Raw genomic sequence first — 14,641 nt, 5'->3', positions numbered from 1 at the left:
ACTACCTGTAAGGACATGGTTCCTATGGGCAAGGCCACCGGAACGGGCGGACAGTGTGTATGCTAGGGGGAGGCTATAAGATAGCACGGCTGGGTGGAGACTAGCACACGCATTACCACCGCGCTTTCACTAGTATCCGAGCTATTTTTGGAAGGAGGCTAAAAGCGGCTTTCATGTGCGTGCGATGTCCTACTTCTCTTCCACGTTCCGCAGACAGCGATGCCCCTACTGTGCAGCAAAAAGAAGACAGGCACAGTTTTTAGTGCGAGCAGCGCGTGGACAGACAGCGACAGTCGACGCCCCATCTACACCCTCCACAGCGGGCGACCAAGGCAAAATCGATGGCACCGAGGCTCCAAAGGCTTCCGTTGGCACCGTTCGCTGCGCGCGTAGGAAGGCTCGCTTTACCCTTGCATGAAGGAGGGTTGAACCCACCCCATGAGCGTAAGAGGCCAACACTTTACCATCAATCTATTGGACCTTGTTGTGTATAACAAGGAAAGATATTCTACTTGTGTTGAAAGGGAAAGGGAAAGCTTCAAACTTCAAGGATGTAGCTTTACCCTTCCTTTTCACTTCTTGGAGGAAGGCAAGTTTTCCTCCAAAAATTCTTTTTTCCTCAAGGAGGTAGCTTCAAAGTGAAGAAAATCCTTCATAAAAATGACGAGTTTTTGTGAAGAATCATCAAAGGTGTTCTTACAAGGAACGACAAGTGAAGCGCTCCAATTCCCGCAAGGCGAGGTTCGCATGCAATGCAAATCGCGGAGCATACAAAACACAAAGACTTCAATTTCCAGAAAGCAAATATAATAGATGAAGTCTTTTTGTGTTACTGCTTGTCTCCAAGTCTTGTGAATTCTCAAGAGCAAAGTGCTATGAATTCTAGTAATGGTATGCAAAGTGCAATGAATTCTATTGATAAACAAAGTGTTAACAAATCTAACGAGCAAAGTGCTCTCAATTTTGATTCTATAGAGCAACGTGCAACTGTTGTAAAACAAACATTACAGAATTACAAGATTCTCCATCCTAGCATAACTCTAGTTTACTTTCTCCTTTTGCACGGAAAAAGCTGACTCACTTACTCATGGAGTATAGTGATGTGTTCTTAAGTGATTTACTACCGGGTTTACCCCCTACACGTGATGTTCAGCATGGCATAGATGTCTTGCCATGCACTAAACCGGTGAGTTAACCACCTTATCGTATGAGTGCTAAAGAAGCCAAGGAGGTTGAGAGTCAATTGGCTGACTACCTCGCTCGTGGTTTCATTAGACCTAGCACTTCGCCTTGGGAATCACCAATTCTATTGGTAAAAAAGAAAGATCGTACTATGCGCATGTGCGTAGATTATCGCGGATTAAATGCGATAACCATCAAGAACAAGTATCATCTGCCTCGAGTGGATGAGTTGTTTGATCAACTCCACGAGGCAAGATACTATACAAAGATAGATCTTCGTTCAGGATACCACCAGGTACGTATCCTACTGCAAGATATCTCCAAAACTACCTTTAGAACACGATTCGGGCATTTTGAATTTTTAGTTATGCCTTTTGGTCTCAACAATGCTCCAGCTACATTTATGACACTCATGGATAGTGTCTTATGTCCCTATCTTGGAAAATTTGTTGTGGTTTTCCTTGATGATATTCTCATTTACAGTAAGACTGAAGATGAACACATAGAACACTTACGATTAGTATTTGAACAACTATGAGCTCACGTGCTATATGCTAAGCAAAGGAAGTGTGAATTCTTTAAAACAAAGATACATTACCTCGGTCATGTGATCTCTTATTCTGGCATCAAGATGGACACTGACAAGGTCGCTGCCATTCTTCGATGGCCACATCCCAAACGGTTGAGAAGCTTCAAATATTTTTAGGCATGGCTGAATTTTATCGACAGTATATCCGTGACTATGCCAAAATCATTGTTCCTATGACTGATCAACTTAAAGCAAAAGGTAAGACCTTTTTTTGGGAAGAAGCCCAAAAATGCAGTTTTGAACAGCTCAAGGTAGCTATAGCCATTGCTCCCATCCTAGAAATCGTCGACCCACTTAAGCCGTTTGTGGTAGAGACTGATGCTAGTGATAAAGCCATCGGTGCGGTACTTCTCCAGGAGGGAAGACCTATAGCCTTTGAAAGTAGAAAGTTAGATAGAGCTCAACAGAATTATTATATCTATGAGAGAGAGCTCTATGCCATAATTCACGCTTTACGAAAGTGGCGACACTATTTATATGGTGCCGAGTTTGAAGTAGTTTTTGACCATGAGATTATCAAATGGTTTACTACTCAAACAGACTTGAAGGGTCGTAAAGCTAGATGGGAAGAAATTCTTCAATATTATGATTGTAAGCTACGATATCGCAAGGGGCGATATAATGTAGTAGCGGATGCACTAAGTCGGATGCCTCAGATTAATTCACTTGCTTTCACGGAACTAAAGAGTGGATTTTTGGAGTCATTACGTGGCAAGTGTGCACAAGATCAATCATATGCTAAAGTGTGGAGTGCAGTTTTAAAAAGGGACCCCTCACACTCACATTTCTGTGAACAGCCAGATCAACATGTCTCTGCACACGCAGATAGAAACTCCAACACACAGAGCTCCACCCCTACTCAGGAAGAGCTTAAGCGATGGAAGAATTTTTCCATTGATGATGGCTACTTACTCCACAAAGGTAGAGTATGTGTGCCAAAGGACTTAGACACTAAGCACCAAATCTTATTTGAGTGTCACGATAGTCCAAGTGCTGGTCATCCAGGTATTCGTAAAACGTATGCCTTAGTTCGACGGCAATTTTATTGGTCGGGCTTACATCATGATGTTCAAGAGTACGTACTAAACTGCCAACAGTTCCAAGTTAATAAGACAGAGCGCCTCAAGGTAGGTGGCCTTTTACATCCTTTAGAGATTCCACAAGGTAAGTGGGAGAGTATCTCTATGGATTTTGTAGTAGGACTACCTACTACAAATCGTGGCCATGATGCCATTTGGGTAATTGTAGACCATCTCACAAAGATGGGTCGATTCATTCCCACTAAGACTATGGTTAAGACACCAGAATTAGCATGGCTATTTGTAGAGCATATATATAAACCCTACGGTCTTCCAGCTAGTATCATTAGTGACAGAGATCAAAGTTCGATAATCACTTCTGGAGAGCTGTGTTCCAAAAGTTGGAAACTAAACTTAATCTAAGTACGGCTGATCATCCAAAAACGGATGGTCAAATAGAAAGAGTTAATCAAGTGCTAGAGGATATGGTACGAGCATACGTTAGCAAGAAGCAAACCAATTGGGAAGACTACTTACCTATATTGGAATTTGCTTATACTAGTTCAAAGCATGTGACTACATGGTTTAGTCCATTTATGCTTTTGTATGGATTTCAACCTAGATCACCCGTTACGATGGGGTTGGCTAAGGAGAAGATACAACAAGCGAAATATTTTCTCCAAGACCATTTTGACATGCTTCGAGTTGCTCGACAGAATGTTAAGCAAGCTCAAGATCGATATAAGAAGTACGCAGATGAGCATGCTACTTTTGAAGAAGGAGACAAGGTTTTCCTCAAAGGTCAGGAGCATTCAAAAAGTTTGAAGACGGGAAAAGTTGCTAAACTTTCACCACGCTATTGTGGACCGTTTACCATTCTCAAACATATAGGTCAAGTGGCCTATAAGTTAGCTCTTCCAGAGCACTCATGAGTTCATCCTGTTTTTCATGTTATCCGTTTACGAAAACAGCTAGGGCAGAATGATAATGTCATTGACATAGGTGTGTTGGTTGACCTTATCGCACCACCAAGCATTCCTCATGAGCCCGAAAAGATTTTGGATTCTCATGAGCTTCGCACCAGACATCATGTCAGACGACAGGTGTTGGTAAAATGGCTAGATAGACCTGAAGAAGGTTCTACATGGGAGAATGTCTCCGCACTTAAGAAACGTTTTCCTACATTCGTTTTTGAAGACGAAAACGATTCTCCAAGGGGGGGGGGGGGGGGGGTAATGTAAGGACATGGGTCCTATGGGCAAGGCCACCAGCACGACCGGACAGTGTGTACGCTAGGGGGAGGCTATAAGATAGCACGGTTGGGTGGAAACTAGCACACGCATTACCACCACTCTCTCTCTCTCTCTCTCTCTCTCTCTCTCTCTCTCTCTCTCTCTCTCTCTCTCTCTCTCTCTCTCTCAGGTTGTGACATGCTTCTCTACTCTTTCTCTCTAAGCAGGTGTATGAGGAAGGGGGGGATCAAGGGGCACCGCTCGTCCATCATAAGGAGCGTACATGGACGCTCTGAAAATGAGCCCCATTTTGTATTGGGCACTTGTGGATTCACAAGCATATGGACACTAAGTACAATTCTCACTTAGTTTGCAGCGACGACGATTGGTTAGCTCAGATAGCTTATTAGCCTTGCCTCTGTGTGCCATGTGTTCAAAACTACAGGCCCACCTTCACTTTTGAAAAGTGGTTGGCACCTTGTTTTATAGGTGCGTCCATTCTTTGGGCGAGGGGGGGAGGTCGCCCATCAAAAAGGTATGTACGTCCATGACTAGACTACCACGTCCGCACCAACATGTGCCCTTCAACTTCGTGTGTGAAAGAGCTTCGACGCCCATTCCAATGTTGCGAACTCTTATTGGTTGCTTTTTTTGTCCTCCAAGGACGTCCGGATGTTTGTGAAGCCACCCTTAGTCTTAGTTAAGACATAATTTATCATGTTTCAAAAGTACCCCCCAAGGTAAAGGGGCCAATAAGGGGTCAAGTTCCTGTACTAGGATCCGTCCACACCCAATATTGAATAAGAAAACATTTCCCCAATGCTAGAGTGGTTAGAGCCGTTTCACATGGAATGCTAGTTGCGAACATGTTGGCAACCGAAAACCCGTCGGTTATGAGTTCAAGTGAGCTGCAGGAAAACTGAGAAAGATGAGAGAGAAGATCATTTTGGTCCCACCTTTTCTCTTAGAAAAGCAATTTGATGTCAAAAAGGTAGCCAATTTTAGATCGTGCGTTTGTCTGTAGTGTGGTTGCCTTCTTGCTTCACCTCCCAGGGGTGGAACGAGACTACAACTAGTTCAAAACCTCAGATTCATAACCACCAGGAAACTGCGCATCGAAACAATGTGGGTTTGCAACTAGTTGCCAACCGGTTCGCAATCACGCCCTCATGTGAGCTGACCCTTAGAGGTGTGGCGATAAAACCTGAGCCGTCAAATTGCAAGTTCTAGCCTTGTTGTCACGTTTGTTCTGAATACCCCCCTTGATCTGTCATGTTACATGATCCTCTTTTTTTTACACATGATTTAGTAGCACTGGTCATTCTCCGCCTATGGGTGACCGGTCGCGGCACTCATTTTACTGCGAATAGCCATTGTGCAGGCTGTTCGTTTGCACCATTTCAAAGGTCGAAACAGTGCTCTACCCTTTCCGGAATTGGTCACAGAGCTTAGGTGGTCCGCTATCCTGATTCACCGCTACACACACAACGAGGGACATAAAAAATGCAACTAGTTTGCCTTGATTGACTCACTGTGCAGATAGCAAGAAGTAAAATAGTGATTGTGGTGTGGATTTTACCGCATGGCATAGCTCGTGACAATGGCTCCATAGCATCTCTCCTCGAAGCTTTTGTCAAAATCTCTATGACCTCGCATCACAAATGAGATTTTGCATGAAAAGATGTATGAATGTAAATAGTTCCACATTATAATAAAAACAAAATCAGATGCATTTCGTGCATTTACGATGCTTGTGCCCATTTAAAAAAAGAAAAAACCATACATATGTATGGTGTGGAGTTGGCACCGTTCTCCACATTTATAATTATACCGTAGGGAACGTGCCTTTCCCCCGCCACTTTTATCCCCTTCAGTGTTAAAGGGGGACTTATGCTTCTTCTCTAGTATTGGAGGGACTTTCTTATTGTAAAAATACTAGAGCTTTACAAGGAAGAACTCGTTACCGATGTTTTATGAAGACATGTATCATTCCACGTTGCCTTGCCGTGGCGTATTGTCTATGTGTTCCTTTGTTGGGCATCACAAAAAGTCTTCAGCCTTTGTCACCTTCATCTAACAGTCTTTTGAATGAAAATGATGTAAATTTATTGCATGTATACATGATTTACTATAAGTACTTTTGAGATCACATGAAGGAATTGAAAATACGGAATATAAGTGTACCTTTGGTATTGGTCGTGTCGATCAACGCACGATATTGGATTGAACCACTTCTAGACCTTCCTTATATTGTTCCGCCACCTTCCCACCATTATACATTCTACCATCGTCATCCATTCTGTGACGTCTCCAAACATGTCGATTGATGTTGAATCTGCCATACTGCTTGTCCATAGACTCACATTCACATGCACACACACACAAAGTCGTAGTCTTTGGGACACCCCATTTGACATACATATTGATCAAAATACGGCCAAACATGACATCTTTCTCCAAGATTCCTTGCTTTACATCTGTTGAAAACAGCCTAGAGCTTTCTGGCACTGCCCTTTTGGAGCAAATCTTGCAGTCGTGAGAGAGGCCGTCACTTCGAATCTGCTAAAAACAGACCAACGCTATCACTTTAAATATGTTGAAAACAGACCATAGCTTTCTGGCCTGCCCCTTGTGGGGTAAATCGTGCAATCAATGTGTTTCAAGAGTCCACACTCTGGGTAGGAAGCTTTTCGAGAAGCTCTGGTGCTCTCTGAAGTGTACCACATTTAGCAAACATGTCAACCAAGGCATTGTCAAGCACGATATCTTTTTCAACAACCCCTTGCCAACAATATCAGCGTGAATTTTTATGCCCATATTAGCATCTTGCGTAGAGCCACATGCCTTCAAGATGCACACGTATGTGATTGCATAAAGAGAGAGGCCCTTGCTTGATGCAATCAAGATATGCACGCGCAGGCGATTTACTCTGGACAAAGGCCCTCATTTCGCATGCGTTGATATCTGTTTTCTTGTGCAGTCACACAATATTTTGCCCAAACACCTTGCAAACCTCTTTTTTGATTGGCATGATTCACAAGATACATTTAAACAAATTCTGGTTTGTTCAATAACAAGCTCTGATCTTGCTCTCAAGGTCATACTATTTTAGAACAAGGCAATTACCATGTGGTACCATGTATGTAAAAAGGAGTGCAAGTATGAACAGAAAAGCTTCTTTTATGTAAAGAGAGGAGTAATAGCCTCATTGACAAAGTCACAATATCTTCTCAATATCTTCTCTGGAAGCTTTTGAATATTACTCTTATTGCACAGGCGCAAAGTAGTTGAGAGCAACTTGTGTTGTTTCTAGACCTTTTAAAACATTTACACCTTGCAACATAACCACAAAATTATCATTCTAAATACTAGCACCTCCATCACATTCAAGTATTGAGATAAAAATAAGGTATCCCAATGCAGAGCATCTCTGCAGAATAATCATAAAGGAGAATCCTCTTACTCTTACAACGATCCCATGTTCACCTAGAGCCAAAATTTAAAAAATCAACTTCTGCTTCAATATCTGCAATTGCTTGATGCAGAAGAGCCCTGTGATGGCTTGCTTGGTCAACTTTCTTTCAATATACTTCGAGGCATTCCTGTTCAAGCTGTAGCAATAACTCATCTCTCTCTCCATCGCTTTCTCCAACTTCATCCCATATGTATTGTCAACGAGGCAATCAAAAACCTTAAATATATTGACATGATAGCAAGTAGTAAGCAGAAGGGAGGAGGGTCTTACTAGAGTCTTAAGAGCATACTTGTTGCATAAGCATGTCTGTCACATCACCTTACAGTGGCATTGGGCTAACACAACATTCAACACGAGGAAACAAAAGAGCAAACCTATAGCTCACGTAGCAGAGAGCCACACGTGGTATCAACACGAATCTCCACGAAGTTCATGGCATTCACTAAGTTAGAACCAGATGAGCTAATTTCAAAATTCTCTAGGATTGCGGTAACACATGAAAGAATTCGTGGGAAGACAAAGCCTTAGTGATTAAAGCACTGGTAATGTTCACCAAAGGAGGTAGCTAGCTACAAGAAGAAGAGTGATGGTCTGTCCTTCTCTTACTGGTAATGTCACATGCCTTCAATAGAAAAGTATAGTTGACTGAATGGTGAGAGATACTCTCGCTTTGCATCCGTTAAAAACAGTCTAGAGCTTTCTGTCCCTGCTCCTGTTACGCATATCCCGTAATCATTGCGTTCCAAGAGACGACATCCCGGATAAGAAGCTCCTCAAGCACTTTTTATGCGTTCTGAAGCGTACCACATTTGACATACATATCGACCAAGGGAGTGCCAACCACAACCTCTATTTTCAAAAGCCTCTTACGAACAAAGAAATTGTGAATTTCTGTGCCCATATCAGCATCTTACATAGAGCCACATGCCTTCAAGATGCCATGCGTAGGTGATTGCATCTGGACAAAGGCCCTCACTGTGCATCTGCTGAAAATAGCCTAGAGCTTTCTAGCCCTACTCATGTTGTGTGTATCCTGCAATCAGTGCATTCCAAGAGATGTTGTTCTGAACAAAAAGCTCCTCAAGCATTATTTGTGCTTTCTCAAGTGCACCACATTTGGCATACACATCGGCCAAGGGAGTGCCAACATGACATCTCTTTTCAATAGCATCTGAGTAACAATATCATCATGAATTTCTTTGTCCATATCAACATCTTGCGAAGAGCCACATGCCTTTAAGATATACACGTAGGCGACTGCATCTGGATATAGCTCTCGCTTCACATCTGCTGAAAACAGTCCACAACTATCATCATGAATTTCTATGTCCATATCAGCATCTGTTGAAAATAGTCCACAGCTTCCTAGCCCTGCTCCTCTTGTGCATATCCTGCAGTCAGAGCATTCAAAGAGATGTCACTCCGAACAGTAAGCTCCTCAAGCACTTTTTGTGCTTTCTCAAGTGCACCACATTTGGTATACATGCCAAGACAGTGCCAAGTACCTCGTTTTTTCTCGACAACCCTACAGCCAGTGCATTCGAAGAGATGCCGCTCCGAACAGTAAGCTCCTCAAGCACTTTCTGTGCTTTCTCAAGTGCACCACATTCGGTATACATGCCAAGACAGTGCCAAGTACCTCATTTTTTTTCGACAACCTCTGGCTAACAATATCATCGTGAATTCTTTTGCCCATATCAGCATCTGCATAATGCCACATGCCTTGAAGATACAAGCATAGGTGATTGCATTTGGGAGAGCTACCCTCTCTTTGCATCTGCTGAAAAAAGCCCAACGCTTCTTGGCCTTGCCTTTGTTGGGCATATCCCGCGATTAGAGCATTCCAAGAGACAGCATTCCAGACAGGAAGCTCATCGAGCACTTTTTGGGCTTTATGAAGAACACTGCATTTGAGTGATTTCAGCTGGGAGGCCGCATTTTGTGCAACACGACTGAGGTGTTTGAGTGATTTTTAAGGAGGTCACTTCACTACTAGCAAGGGGGGTGACATCCTCACGTCAGTGGCAGCGGGCATATTTGGAATTTCGAGCAGTAGCATAATCTAACATTGGTATGCCGAAGTGGGGATCATCGACCTCTTAGCTGTGTTTATTGGGCAAGGCAAGCGCAAGTTTCCTCAGCTGATCTCTCTGTACTTCTGCGGTTTTTCTTCACGTCACCTCGTACAAACTCTCCCAACCTCCTCTTCTTGTCTTCTAAGTGGTGCTTGTCCTCCCTACTCGCGGCATGTGAGTTCTAACTGATGAGGCCACCATCCTGTCCCTCGGTGCCGCCCTTCAGGAAAGCCAATTGAAACCCAAGTTTCTGCTACAACCGACAGAAGAAAGGAGTAATACATCTTAGTCTATTGACAGTACTGCTTCAATCGAGAGCCTTTAAACAATGCTCTCAAAGTTGTGGATTACACCAACAACAAGCCTCCAATACCATGATATCCCATAAACTGAGAGCTGGGTTGTGATATAATATGAAGCAGTGCTGTAATATACTCTTGTCATAGGAACGTTAGGCACCCCTGATTCTGCAGGAAACGAGGAGCATCTGGGACTGTCTGTGTGCGCTCATATCAGCTCTCAAAAATGTATGCGAGCACACAACCATCCGATCATAACTTAAGAGCAGCACCAACACTCTGCTCCACCTCCTCTGGTCCTCGATGCTCCGCCAGTCACATTTCTCAGCTTGCTGCTCGTGGGGAAAACATGAGGCCATTGCACCTGGAGCAAAGAGAGAAACGCCGAGATAGAGGGGGAGATAATATGTGTGATCTCGAAAGCCGACAGAGAGGGAGATGCTTATATGTGTGATCGTCTGCACCTGCTGATGCGAGGCCTTGCGATTGTATCCTGCGTTGCGATTGGACGAATGATGTGATGTGCTGCCTTGCCCTAGACAGAGAGAGATCCCATCTGAACAAGAGATGTCACACAGAAAGAGAGAAGGCGAGGAGATCGCGGGTGATTCAGTGAGGGCGAAGGTCAAAGAGATGGCAGCCCTGTGCAACCGTCTATAATTGGCCAACGGATCTAATTTTAGCACAACCCTTTTTTAGCTTAGCGTTCTAATTTTCTTTGCCTTTAATAATAAACCAATGACATGCTGCCAAGTGGTGTATGTCTCCTTGTGGCATTCCCAAAATCTCTTTTACGTAATCAAGGTAAAGAAGTCCACATTGAATTAGAGAGGCTCGTGGAACTGGTCACGAGAGACTTGGTCAGCAGTGGGCGCGTGCTGTTGCCCATCCCCAACGTGGCTCTACAAATTGCGCTCTTCTGGTGTGCATTTCTGCGAGCGACGCTGACCCTCCCCCTCCAAACCCACCCACCCACTCCGTCTCCCCCTCCCGTCGTCTCTGTACATACAGCGCATTGGCTTAGCCATGGCTCTCCTGTCCTTCTTCTCCTCCCTCCCCCCTGCAGAAACCTTCCTTTTCTCCCTCTTCCTCATCATCATCGTCTCCATCGTCGCCCTCCAGCTCTTCAAGCCCAAGCTCCACCTGCCTCCTGGCCCCATCGCTGTACCTATCTTTGGCAATTGGCTCCAAGTCGGTGACGATCTCAACCATGAAAACCTCTCTGAGATGGCTAAGAAGTACGGCGAGGTCTTCCTCCTCAGAATGGGGCAACGCAACCTGATTGTCGTCTCCTCTCCAGAGCTCGCCAAGGAGGTCCTGCACACACAGGGTGTCGAGTTCGGATCACGCACACGCAACGTCGTGTTTGACATCTTCACTGGGAAGGGTCAAGATATGGTTTTTACTGTGTATGGTGACCACTGGAGAAAGATGCGCCGCATCATGACAGTGCCGTTCTTCACCAACAAGGTGGTTCAACTGTCAAGAACCCATTGGGAAGAAGAGATCGATTCTGCTATTGCAGATATCAAGGCCAACCCTGATGCTGCCACTACAGGTGTTGTCGTCAGGCGTCGGCTGCAGATGCTTATGTACAACAACATGTTTCGCATGATGTTCAACCGCAGGTTCGACAAAGAAGACGATCCCTTGTTTCTGGAGCTGAAGAGGCTTAACGGTGAGAGAAGCAGACTTGCACAGAGCTTTGAGTACAACTATGGTGACTTTATTCCCATTCTCCGCCCTTTCCTCCGCAAGTATCTTCGCCTTTGCCAGAAGGTGAAGGATGAGCGCCTCAATCTCTTCAGGAACTTCATTGAGGAACGCAAGTGAGTGCTCTTCATGTCTAGCGTCTCATCTCTTATTGAATTGCTGAGGACGTATAGATTTGCGATTTTTAAGCGTTCAGGAATGTGGCGTTACCATTAGGGTTGTATGTTCCCGTTTTGTGTGTATGTGAGAGAGAGAGAGAGAGAGAGAGAGAGAGAGAGAGAGAGAGAGAGAGAGGTGTGTGATAAAACTTTGTCTACATGGCACCTGCGACGAAAGCAATTGAGCGGATTGCATGGCAAACCATAGTGTATGGTGAACTGAGCGAATTGCATTGTTTGTGTTATGTTGTTGTCCTCATACAGAAAATATTTCTTAAGCTCTTAGAGAACGGAGCTCTACATCACTCTGATGTTTGACCATGAAAATTGTCTCATAAGATGTTGAAAGCACTCTCTTTGTCACCCAAGAATGCTATTGCTAGCCAGCTGAAATGACGTCTTCACTCTTGGCCACTCCTTTGAAAGCATTGGGTGACCTCTTCACATAGCTGAATCGTGGACAGGTCTCCCCTCAACGTGTTAAAAAACACTTGCTTTGATGTCTTGGGCATGATTTATTTGTAAATTGTGAAACAACCCTCACGTATAGAATTGATCATCTGGTCATTGGCATTTGATGTAACTTTGATTGAGCATTTGATCCAACTTTGGTTGATCTTGCACCTCATCATGATGATTTGTGCCAGCATCTATATATGCCTAGTAATCGGCTTTCCCAGTAGCATACAATTGCTTGGTTGAATGTGGAACTACTCTATCTTCTTTTCTGCACCTATCGCACTGGAGTAGGTTAAATATCACTGCTCTCGCTCATGTTTTGATCTCTCTTGTTGACGGTGCAGGCGAATTACAAGTGTGAAGCCTCCTTCAAATGATGAGAAGTGTGCTATTGACCATATACTGGATGCTGAGAAGAATGGGGAGATTACTTACGACAATGTGCTCTACATTGTGGAGAACATCAATGTTGCAGGTAAACTCCTGTTACTGGTTGCATGTAATGTTGCTGAGTGACAATCGTATGTGGCCAGGCATATCTTTTGTGATTGTTGTTCATGAGTCTACTTGGTACTTAGTTTCCTGCTCATGTCGATGCAGCTATTGAGACTACCTTGTGGACCATTGAGTGGGGACTCGCAGAACTCGTGAACAACCCTGACATTCAGAAGAGGGTCCGTGATGAATTGAATTCTGTACTAGGCCATGGTGTGCCCTTGACCGAACCAGACATTCCCAAGCTGCCATATTTGAATGCAGTTGTGAAGGAGGCGATGCGCCTGCACATGGCAATTCCCTTGTTGGTGCCACACATGAACTTGCATCAGGCTAGACTGGGAGGGTATGACATACCTGCCGAGAGCAAGATTTTGGTGAATGCATGGTATCTTGCCAATAACCCTGAGACGTGGGAGAAGCCTGAAGTTTTCAACCCGGACAGGTTTTTGGGTCCGGAGAAGATCGATGCAAGTGGAAACGATTTCAGGTTTTTGCCATTTGGAGTTGGTAGAAGAAGTTGCCCGGGTATTATTCTGGCTATCCCCATTGTCTCTCTCGTGCTTGGACGCCTTATTCAGTCTTTGGAGCTTCTGCCGCCTCCTGGCCAAAGCAAGGTGGACATGACAGGACATGGTGGACAATTCAGCTTACGCATTGCTAACCACTCTGTCATCGTGTGCAAACCTGTTAATTAATAAAGCTGGTGAAATATGTGTGGATGCTGGTCATGAACTATATCATAAGCAACTTGTGGTGATATCGACGTCAGTTATGTAGGCAAAGGCCCAGTTTTGTGTTACAGTAGGTTGGTGTGCATTACAAATAATATGTATACACCTTAGCAGACATTTTTTAAATTTTCAAGGTAATGTTGAAAGCTTTTCTTTTCCATAATGGGTTTTTGTCCTCTGCTTCTTATGTTTACTGTATTTTCTGCATCCTTTTCTGCCTAGTCTGAGGTGTAGGTAATTTGCGTTACCAGTTCTTCTTTCAACTTAATTAATTTGCGTTACCAGTTCTTTTTCAACTTAATTGAGTCTTAGTGCTATTACTTCCAAACGTGGAGGTAGATTGGGGAGATTGGACATGATGTAGCTGCATTGTACATTTAGTTTACATGAAGAATACTTACAGCTACTTGCAATGCAGTTATGTCACTTTTTGTAGTAATGTAGCCAATTTGCCAATGTTGATTCTTTGGTCTACACAGTTATTGCATCGTGTGGTTATATTGTGGAGACTGTATCACCATTCTTCGGATCCTATGCGACAGGTTTTTATCAAGGCTTGACTTAGTGATGAAGATGGGGGGTTTAAAAAGTACTTATGAATGTTTTTCTTTCAGATGTGGTTCTCTTGATATGAAATTGGAAATCTTATTAGTAGCCGTGCATCATTTGCTACTGTCATTCTGCAGAGGAAAATGTGCCAGATGCGAAATGCCTCCTTCTGGCCTGATGAGAGTGACTTGGCCCATGATTATTGTTGGAAGAAATAGTTTCAAGGCAGTGTTTGCAATCAATCTGCCTGTTAAGTATAGTTTGAGCTGGCTGAAATTGCAAAATCCCTGCTAGAGTCCAAGCTTGCCATGAAGGAGTGAACGACCTTTCCCGGCCGTCTATGGTCATCAACGACCTTTCCCAACCGACAATTCTATACGTTGAGCTGGCGAGCATCCGATGGTTGCAATTGCGGATGCCGGCATAGAATTAACGGAAAATAGAGGGCTGAGATCTGCAGCCCCCCCTTACCAGTGACCTTGATGGATGTGGAAAGTGAAGTGTGTGGAAGAGATGGAAGGTGAAAATTTAGAGGCGAGGAGTTGAGTAGTTTCACTCACACACACAAACAGTCCCACCTCAGTAGGTGGGTGTAGTATCTTTTGTTAGAGGAATCTCTCTCTAACACACTCACAAAATAGGTGGGTGTAATATCTTTGTCC

General features: G+C 44.0%; 1 protein-coding gene across 1 annotated transcript; it reads left to right on the top strand.

The window, feature by feature from the left end:
* Positions 1–10,818: 10,818 nt before the first annotated feature.
* LOC147419000 (trans-cinnamate 4-monooxygenase-like) lies at positions 10,819–13,593 on the top strand. Its single transcript, XM_086505287.1, has 3 exons — positions 10,819–11,700; positions 12,546–12,676; positions 12,802–13,593. The coding sequence occupies exons 1-3, from the start codon at positions 10,898–10,900 to the stop codon at positions 13,392–13,394; spliced, it is 1,527 nt and encodes a 508-aa protein (XP_086361413.1). The 5' UTR covers positions 10,819–10,897; the 3' UTR covers positions 13,395–13,593.
* Positions 13,594–14,641: the final 1,048 nt, after the last annotated feature.

Source organism: Adiantum capillus-veneris, chromosome 29 (genome assembly GCF_014529385.1).
Source record: "Adiantum capillus-veneris isolate H3 chromosome 29, ASM1452938v2, whole genome shotgun sequence".
Taxonomy (NCBI): domain Eukaryota; kingdom Viridiplantae; phylum Streptophyta; class Polypodiopsida; order Polypodiales; family Pteridaceae; genus Adiantum; species Adiantum capillus-veneris.
The sequence above is the reverse complement of the archived record's forward strand: the minus strand, read 5'-3'. Positions and strand labels throughout refer to the sequence as shown.

Coding starts and splice junctions, on each gene's coding strand:
- LOC147419000 (XM_086505287.1), top strand. CDS start 10,898: ATGGCTCTCCTGTCCTTCTTCTCCTCCCTCCCCCCTGCAGAAACCTTC. Junction 11,701..12,545: donor AACTTCATTGAGGAACGCAA/GTGAGTGCTCTT, acceptor TTGACGGTGCAG/GCGAATTACAAGTGTGAAGC. Junction 12,677..12,801: donor GGAGAACATCAATGTTGCAG/GTAAACTCCTGT, acceptor ATGTCGATGCAG/CTATTGAGACTACCTTGTGG.